This window comes from Austrofundulus limnaeus, unplaced genomic scaffold (assembly GCF_001266775.1).
Source record: "Austrofundulus limnaeus strain Quisiro unplaced genomic scaffold, Austrofundulus_limnaeus-1.0 Scaffold635, whole genome shotgun sequence".
Taxonomy (NCBI): Eukaryota; Metazoa; Chordata; class Actinopteri; order Cyprinodontiformes; family Rivulidae; genus Austrofundulus; species Austrofundulus limnaeus.
Genome location: NW_013953037.1, coordinates 32,564 through 41,971, shown reverse-complemented (window position 1 = coordinate 41,971; position 9,408 = coordinate 32,564). Strand labels below are relative to the sequence as shown.

At 40.4% G+C, this 9,408-nt stretch overlaps 2 protein-coding genes across 2 annotated transcripts in view; both read left to right on the top strand.

Annotated features, from left to right (window-relative positions):
- The first annotated feature begins 145 nt into the window (after positions 1 to 145).
- LOC106531448 (protein transport protein Sec24B) lies at positions 146 to 5,611 on the top strand. Its single transcript, XM_014027323.1, has 5 exons — positions 146 to 322; positions 401 to 505; positions 592 to 684; positions 767 to 870; positions 4,828 to 5,611. The coding sequence occupies exons 1-5, from the start codon at positions 161 to 163 to the stop codon at positions 4,940 to 4,942; spliced, it is 579 nt and encodes a 192-aa protein (XP_013882777.1). The 5' UTR covers positions 146 to 160; the 3' UTR covers positions 4,943 to 5,611.
- Positions 5,612 to 8,980: 3,369 nt separating this feature from the next.
- Positions 8,981 to 9,408, top strand: part of hopx (HOP homeobox) — a gene marked incomplete at its 5' end in the record, with an annotated part of 7,590 nt that continues 7,162 nt past the window's right edge. Inside the window, 1 exon segment of the mRNA XM_014027324.1 lies at positions 8,981 to 9,369. Coding sequence (XP_013882778.1) covers positions 9,220 to 9,369 — 150 coding nt within the window.

Genomic DNA, 9,408 nt, shown 5'->3' with positions numbered 1-9,408 from the left:
CCTCCGGAGGACCCGGCCTGTCGTTTTGAACACAGCCTATTATTGACATTATTTAGCTCTTAGCTTTTAGCTAGTGTTTTCCTACTGTTTTTAAATTCAGCTCAGTTTTAGCTTCTTCCAGATTTAGTGAAGTTCTTCGGCTCTGAGCTTGTTGTTATTTATGTCTGTTGTTGTTTGTTTACAGAAAGCTCTGCGGACAGGAACCAGCACGCGGCTGGACGAGCGAGTCTTCGCCATGTGTGAGTTTAAGACGCAGCCGCTGCCGCAGCTGATGAAGATGATCCATCCGGACCTCTACAGGCTGGACAACGTGACGGACCAGGTGGGACTCCAGCAACACAAACTGAGCTCTGTGTTGTTGTTGTTGTTGATGATGACGATGTCCTGGTTTCACCTGCAGGGGGCGCTCCACCTGAACGACACCATCGTCCCTCAGCCTCACCTGCAGCACCTGTCGGCTGAGAGGCTGAGCCCGGACGGGGCGTTCCTCATGGACTGCGGCGACGTGAGGAAACGTTCCTTCGCTCGACGWYCTGATTAAACGCAGCTCTTCTCAACCTGACGGTTCTGTCCCGGTTCTGTTTCCTGCAGGCGTTCTACCTGTGGATCGGTAAGAACTGCAGCGACGCGTTCATCCGGGACGTCCTGGGCTGTCCGAGCTACGCTTCAGTTCCCCCCAACATGGTGGGTAACGGTTGTGTTCCGGTGCCGAAGGTTYGAGYCCGCCGYGTTCCTGACGTTCTGGTTCTGCTCTGGTTCTCCTCAGAGTCACATTCCTGAGCTGCAGACTCCTCGGTCTGAGAGAGTCCGAGCCTTCCTGGACTGGCTGCAGGACAACCGGGCCTTCAGCTCCACCGTCCACGTCCTGAAGTAAGACMCGCGCCTGGTTTTTATTTTTTACATCGTCGTTCTGTTGGACTCACCTGCAGCCTGGTTCAGGTTCTGTCCTCTCATCGTTTCCACTCACATCTTCAGCTTGAAGGACTAGAAGTCCTGCTCCTCATGTCCTCCCTGCCTCCCTCTCATTCCCTGATGTCTGTACCTCCTCCTCTCCTCCTCCTGTTCTCTGTTCTCACCACAGATCAGAGTGTCGTCAGCAAACATGGTGATCCACGAGTTTCACTTGATCAGTCTCTGTTCAGAAACAGTTTAATGGTGTAAAGTGTAAATAAAAACAGCTGTTAACCAAAAGCTACATTCAGCTTTTATATGACATTGAAAAACAAACACACATCAAGATACAGTTTTATGAGGAAAAACTTACCATAAACTTCACCCTGGTGCCAATAAATTCCCACRAAGCTTTTTAGTAATCACTTGGTGAAAGTGTTAGCTAACTGCAGTGTGTAGCATACTCTCCTCTCATTGGTCAGTCAGTGAAACCCTCGCTGATTGGTTGTACGCTAAGCGACAGCGACAAAAGTTGAACATTTTTCAACTTTCATATGTCGCGTCGCAAGCTCGCGTGTGCACGTCTACGTGTACGAGCGCGAAATTTCACATGCACTATTTTCGCCGGTCGCTTAGCTGGAGGAGGGCGAGCGATTGTCGCCTCACCGCACAGGCTCCATAGGAAATGAATGGAGAGCGAGCGACGTCGCCTCCCGTGTGTCGAGCCCTTAACGGGGAGTTCATTCCAGAGCCTGGGGGCCACAGAGGAGAAGGACCGGTCACCACGGGTCTTAAAGCGAGTGAGGGAAACCATAAGGAGATGTTGATCATGTGAGCGGAGGTCTCGTCTGGGGTTGTAAGGGGAAATGAAACTTTTAAATGTATTCAGGTGCTTGGCCATGAAGAGCTCTTTTTTAATTCTGTCTTTTAATAAATTTTAATTTGCTCTTTTAGTTTTTAGCTACCTTTTTGCTAAATGTAGCTTTTAGTTACAGTTCTGCTACTATCCCAGACTTTTCCTACATTTAGCTTCTAGCTAGCCTTTTGATACTTTAGCTTTTATCYATCCATTTATTACTTTTGCAACAATTAGCTTTCAGTTTCATTTTTGCTACTTTTAGCTTTTAGCTACTATTTTGCAGTTTTTGGCTTTTAGTCATCTTTATTTTTTTCTCAAACTTTTTTCTACTTTTAGCAAACATTTTGCTACGTTGTATACTTAGCCTTTTGCTACATTTAGGGAGCATTTTGCTGCTTTTAGCTTTTTGCTCTCCTATTGAGCTCATAGTTATGAAACTGAATTTAAACATTTTTGCTGTTTTTAGGTTTTAGCTACACTTCTGTTTTTAGTTATGCTTCTGCTGCTTTGCTAGTCTTTGTGCTACCTTTAACTCACAGCTAGTGTTTGTATKCTTTTAGCTTTGAGCTATCCATTTGCTACTTTTGCTACATGTAACTTTTAGTTTAATTGTTGCTACAGTTAGCTTTTAGCTACTATTCTGCAGCTTTTAACTTTTAGATTTTCTCGAGATTTTTTATCAAGGTTTTTGCTACTTTTAGCAAACATTTAGCTACATTTAGCATTTACTTATCCTTTTACTATACATTTGGGAAGTGTTSTGCTACTTTCGCCTTTTATTTAGCTCTTAGCCTCCTTTAGCTTTTAACTAGTGCTTTCCTGCTTTTTGGTTACTGTTCTGTGTTTTCAGCTTCACCAGCTCAGTCTTAGGTTCTTCAGTTTATTTCTCGGCTCATTTGGATCCAAACGACGCGCTGTCATTGGTCTGATCTGGACCAGAGCTAATTTTAAAAGAGCCGAAGTAAAGCTGATTAACTGTTCTGTGGTCAGATTGATGAAAAGCTGAGATTCTTTTCAGAAACCTTAAACGTCTTGTCCTCCGTTCTAAAGAGAAGGTTATCAACACATAGTTCAAAACCCGGCCTCTCTGATGGTATGGGGGTGCATTAGAGGCAGTGATTTCTGTCACACGTTGCTCAAACGACCTGCTGAGCGTCTCGGTGTCACCACGATCCAGTTTCTGTTGTAGAAGTGTTGTGTTTAAGCACTGACACTTTCATGAAGCTAAACACAAACAAACGGTTGGAAGTTTAAGTTTTTCTTTACTTTTTGAACTGATTTTCAGCTTAAAGTGAAGCTGAGGTCAGACGTCCAAAGAAACACAAACCTGTAGRGTTTAAATGTGATTTGAGCTTTAATTTAAATGAAGATAAATCTGTTTATCGTTTCCATCTGAACGTGGGTTAGAGTTTTATCGGCCGTGTTGTAACAACGTTGGAGGGAACAGAAACGGGGTGCGGTCRGCCTCATGTTGATCCGACTCGACTGAAATCTATTTCCAGAGGAACTCGAAGTCGGCAGCGAGCTCTCCGGGGTGACGGCGGTAAAGATTTCCACGAGGAATGCATTGTTTCGGTCTCTGCTTCGYTGCTCAACCTGGTATTTACAACCTGCTGCTGCTGCCAGAACAAATCGACTCTCGGGGTTTTGGGCGGATGTGTTTTTTTTTTTGTTTTTGCGCAGCTTGAAGATGCTGCAGCTTTAGGAGCAGCTGATTCTCTGTTTTTAAACTTGTTAAACATTTAAGAGAAAAGTTCTTGAGTTGATGAGGCTGGGGTTGGATGATACGACCAGAAATGGATGTTTTGATTGATTCTTTATCGTAAACTGATGACCAGAGGGAGAAACGGCTTCTCAGTTCATTGAATTTAAAGTTTTTGGTTTCTCTGATGAACGCTGAKGCCCGGCCCGGTGCAGCAGAGAGACGTCTGCAGGTGAAAGCACCTGTCGGTCTACAGCTCCGGTCCAGAATGAGCAGCTCACTCCTCCTGAGACGTCGGATCTAAAACATTTTATTAAATGTTTCTGTTCAGAGCACCGATATTGAACAGATGTGTCCAAATTTACAGTCATGAACAAACTCCTCTCCTCATGAGAGAGCACTGCCACAGGGAAAACAATTTCAGTCAAAAGATTTTTTTCTTTTTTGTTTTAACCCATGTAGGTATGGCATGCCACTGAATCATAAAACAAATAAGGTATGGCAGGCTGTTGCATCATATGTATGGTAGGCCATTGTGTAATATTAATCAAAGCATGGCAGGCTGCTGTCATGTACTAAAAATATGGCAGGCCGTTGTGTCATATAATGAAATATTCCACAGGTCAGTGTATCATATGTAGCAGGCCACATTGTCTAATACTAAGCAACGTATGGCAGGCTGTTGTCATGTACTAAATGTATGTGGGGTTGTTGTGTCATATAATGAAAAATTCTGCATGTTTATCATGTAATTAGCAAGGTATGGCATGCTGTTGTCATATGAAGTATGGCATGTTGTTGTATCATATAATTAAGGTATGTCATGTCGTCATATAATTAAAAGTATTAAAGGCCATAGGTCGTATCATATTTAGAAGTGTGACAAGTTGTATCATATAATTTTAGTATGCATGGCAGGCCGTTGTATCATAATTAACAATTATGGCAGGCTGTTGTATCATATAATAAAAATATGACAGGTGTATTGTAATATGCATAATTTTTTTTTCAATTTCAAAATAGTTTCAAATAAATTTGAACAATAAATTGTTAATAATAAAAAATATATTAAATAAAGTTTATGGCCTCAATTAATCTCCATAATAAAATGACAGATTTTAGGACATAATTTGGCGCCAGTTTTGAGTTATTGTTGAATCGTAACGTCTCCGTCCTCTAACCCTTCTGTCCAATAATCATGTTTTCTTTGCGGACTCCAGATGAACTCAGTGTTTTATGAGCTGAATGTTAGCATGGCTAACTGTCTCGATTCTCTCACAACAAACTGATCTTTGTCTCGTTAAAGGGATTCTGYTCATTTTGGGGGCGGGGTTCWGTCATCCCTCTAAGCTGTGTTTCTYCGTTCCTCCTGCAGAGACGACTCTTCGGCTAAATCCGCCTTTTTCCAGCACCTGGTGGAGGACCGGTCCGAGTCCGCTTCGTCCTACCAAGAGTTCCTGCAGCACATTCATCAGCAGGTGTCCAAGTAGGCTCCCGTCACGCAGGCAGGACGTTTAGGCTCCGCCTTCCTGAGAGCAGAGCGAGAAAAGACTTCCGGCCTCGTAGAGAAAGAGCTAGCGTTAGCCAACGAGCCACCGCCATCGACCTCTCCTGACCCAAAACCATTCAGGCAGTCTCATTAAACCAGTCCAAGGTGGAGGCTTCATGAGGGGGAGGWGCTTGTTTTAGGAGGCGGGGACTAACGAAGATTTTGTTCCAGGAAAAAAACACAAAACAGTCATCGTGGAACTCTGAGAACGTCGAGCCGAGAAGATTCCACTTCCTGTTTGTGCACCTCACATGTAGCTTGTTTTTATTTTTAGGTTTAAATATTTTTTTWACACACTGGAGAACAGGAACAAAACTTCGGCATGTGCTTTAAAAACATCTGGCATGCCTCGGTTCCTCTGCTGCTCTGAAGACTGCGGTCCGGGACTCATTTGGATGTTTATTTTATTTTATTTTATTTTTTAAACTTTCACCTCCGTCTCCTCCTGTCTGGTGGGCGGAGCTTCCTGGAGCTCCGCCCCCCTCTGCGCTCATCTTRTTTTATTTTTCCAGGCGCAGAACAAAACGTCCACTTTGTAACTACTGAGAAATATCTTTTATGTGCGATAATTTATGAATGAGCTTATTAAATAAAAACTAAAACAACTCTGGTTATTTCTTCTGTGATTTTTAAAATTTTTAGACGGTTTTAACTTTCAGGAAGTTGAGCTGCTTTTGTTTTCTGCGTCAGTCACTTTTTATCATTTTTATCTTTCACATGAAGTTAAAGAAAAAACAAAACCTTCAGCTCTGGAAGAAGCTGCTGCTGCTTCTACTGATTACTGTAAAAAAAAACATTAATTGTAATAAATTTACTGTTCAGGTTCAGTTTTCTGTTTAAACAGCAAATAGTCAGACAAAATAAGAATTAAGAAAACTAAACAAACATCACAAAACGGCTCGCAAAGAAAGTTCTGGTCCAGATTTGTGACCCCAGAGACAGATTTTACAACAAAAGAAAGAAAAATGTGAGAAAATAAAATGTTCAGTTACTAAAAATCATATCTAAATGTTCAACTCTGATGTGTTTTCTGTCCTTCAGGATTTTTTAAATCATATTTTAATAACAGGCAAAATTAATTTTCTTTTCTAGACTCAACTCTTTCAAATAATACAAAATGATAAATCTCTTCAGTTTTAAAATGTCTTCTCCTAAATTCAGATTTTAGCTTTTATTTAGCTGTGTTTACTGTTCAGTTAGCCTTTTGCTAATTTCAGTTTTAGCTAGTCAGTTGCTTCTCCTAGCTTCTAGCTAGACTTTTGTAACTTACACATTCTAGCTAACTTTTTGCTTCTTTAACCTTTTGGCTAATTTGAGCATTTAGTCTTTTCATACTTTGTCAGGCTTTTGCTACTTCCAGYTTCTAGCTAACCTTTTGCTTCTTTAAGTTTTTTTGTAAGCTTATTGCTACTTTTACCATTTCGCTGGACTTGGTGCTGATTTTTGTTTTTAGCTATCCTTTTTCTACTGTAGCTTTTTTGCTAGCTTCATCTGCTGCTTTTAGCATTTTGCTAGTCTTGTGCTACTTTAAGCGTATATATAGGTATTTGTTAACTTTTAGCTACTATTGGCTTTTAATTTGCAACTTTAAGCCCTTTTCTTACTTTTATTTTTTAGCTACTCTTCTGCAAAACTTAGCTTTTAGTTATGATTCTGCTACTTTTAGTTAGCATTATGGTCTTTTTAGCTTGTAGCTAATGTTTTGACACTTTAGCTACACATTTGCTACCTTTTGCTTTTAGCCACTGTTGCATATTTTAGTTTGCTTTTTAATAGCTCTTTGTGAAGCTTCCAGTTTACACCTTTCAGAATAAAAGTATTTGAGTTTGTGTTTTTCTAAATACAACAAAAAGCAAATATATTCTCTACCACATTTTTTATAAAGCCACTTTTGTATTCATTGTTTAATCTTTGTAAAATTTTGTATTTGTTTGCAATGCTTTTATTTTGAAACTTAGCAGCTAAATATGCTACATGCTACGCGTGGCACCTGACACATCCAGCACTGCTTGAGTTTGGGGTTAGGTTTTGTTAAATTTCAAAATCCTTCAGTGATCCTAAAAAGAAATTACATTAATTGATAAACAGTATAAAAACAAAACTTTATATTTTGTTTATATACTGATTTGTTTTTTATAGAGAAAGCTAATCGGTCCGCTAACAGNGATTTGTGACCCCAGAGACAGATTTTACAACAAAAGAAAGAAAAATGTGAGAAAATAAAATGTTCAGTTACTAAAAATCATATCTAAATGTTCAACTCTGATGTGTTTTCTGTCCTTCAGGATTTTTTAAATCATATTTTAATAACAGGCAAAATTAATTTTCTTTTCTAGACTCAACTCTTTCAAATAATACAAAATGATAAATCTCTTCAGTTTTAAAATGTCTTCTCCTAAATTCAGATTTTAGCTTTTATTTAGCTGTGTTTACTGTTCAGTTAGCCTTTTGCTAATTTCAGTTTTAGCTAGTCAGTTGCTTCTCCTAGCTTCTAGCTAGACTTTTGTAACTTACACATTCTAGCTAACTTTTTGCTTCTTTAACCTTTTGGCTAATTTGAGCATTTAGTCTTTTCATACTTTGTCAGGCTTTTGCTACTTCCAGTTTCTAGCTAACCTTTTGCTTCTTTAAGTTTTTTTGTAAGCTTATTGCTACTTTTACCATTTCGCTGGACTTGGTGCTGATTTTTGTTTTTAGCTATCCTTTTTCTACTGTAGCTTTTTTGCTAGCTTCATCTGCTGCTTTTAGCATTTTGCTAGTCTTGTGCTACTTTAAGCGTATATATAGGTATTTGTTAACTTTTAGCTACTATTGGCTTTTAATTTGCAACTTTAAGCCCTTTTCTTACTTTTATTTTTTAGCTACTCTTCTGCAAAACTTAGCTTTTAGTTATGATTCTGCTACTTTTAGTTAGCATTATGGTCTTTTTAGCTTGTAGCTAATGTTTTGACACTTTAGCTACACATTTGCTACCTTTTGCTTTTAGCCACTGTTGCATATTTTAGTTTGCTTTTTAATAGCTCTTTGTGAAACTTCCAGTTTACACCTTTCAGAATAAAAGTATTTGAGTTTGTGTTTTTCTAAATACAACAAAAAGCAAATATATTCTCTACCACATTTTTTATAAAGCCACTTTTGTATTCATTGTTTAATCTTTGTAAAATTTTGTATTTGTTTGCAATGCTTTTATTTTGAAACTTAGCAGCTAAATATGCTACATGCTACGCGTGGCACCTGACACATCCAGCACTGCTTGAGTTTGGGGTTAGGTTTTGTTAAATTTCAAAATCCTTCAGTGATCCTAAAAAGAAATTACATTAATTGATAAACAGTATAAAAACAAAACTTTATATTTTGTTTATATACTGATTTGTTTTTTATAGAGAAAGCTAATCGGTCCGCTAACAGTTTCTAAAGTTAGCAAAAAAGCTAATCCGCTAAATGAGAAGCTGTGCTAGTTCGCTGTGGAGACCCCTGCTGAAGGGAAAGCCGAAAGAACGATAACAACGCAGATTGGACCTCTGTGGACCAGGATTCTCCTGAATCTGATACAAATAAAAATATCGGAACACCACGGCCCGCTGCTGTCCTAGGGTCAAACTGGGCTCTGAGGCCTCGGGGTGGTTCTGATCCGAGCAGCAGGGTCCTGATGGAGATTTCCAATCAGAACCTCTAAAGCTGTTTATAAATCAGTCTCAGCTACTACCAAACCAAACTTCAGCTCAGTGTCTGTAAAACTGACCGAGTTCAAGCTGGTTTTGTGTTTCAAGCATTCGGTTGGCTGCGGCAGCCATCTTGAATCCTTTTGGCGCCAAAATTTATAGAGTTAAAGCGAAAGGTCCAAAGTAAGATCCCTGAAAGTTTCATTAAAATCCATCCTGTGGTTTGTGAGATATTTTGCTAACAGACACGCACAGTGTTCATGTCAGAACCGAGACTCAAATGTTTGGTTTGAACCGCCTTTTTTTTTTTTTTTTTTCTTAATGACTAATTTATTGTCCCTCCTCTTCCTCCTGTCGGGTTCTGTGGGCGGGTCCGGTTCGGACTGTTGGACCGGCCTCCCTCATTAAAAACCTCCACCCTCCTCCCTCCTCTCAACATCGAGCGGAGCCGCGAGGAGAACCATCGACCCGCYGCTGCTGCTGCGTCCTCCTCATCCCTCCCACAGTCCATCGTCTGAGCCGGTACCGAGCCGGGAGCAGAACCCCTGCGGGAGCGATGGCTTCTAACCCCGCGGAGAGCCCGAAGCTGTCCGAGGACCAGGTCAAAGTTCTGGAGCAGAACTTCAACAAAGTCAGCAAACATCCGGACGGAACCACGCTGCTGCTGATCGCTGCGGAGGTCGGGCTGAGCGAGGAGGACACGGAGGTGAGTGAGGGTCCACCTGAACCTGGGTCCACCTGAACC

What these genes read in the sequence shown, in the direction of transcription:
- LOC106531448 (XM_014027323.1), top strand. Translation starts at nt 161, where the DNA reads ATGTCTGTTGTTGTTTGTTTACAGAAAGCTCTGCGGACAGGAACCAGC. An exon ending in TGGACAACGTGACGGACCAG is followed by an intron (nt 323 to 400) that starts GTGGGACTCCAG and finishes TTTCACCTGCAG; the next exon opens with GGGGCGCTCCACCTGAACGA. An exon ending in TCCTCATGGACTGCGGCGAC is followed by an intron (nt 506 to 591) that starts GTGAGGAAACGT and finishes TGTTTCCTGCAG; the next exon opens with GCGTTCTACCTGTGGATCGG.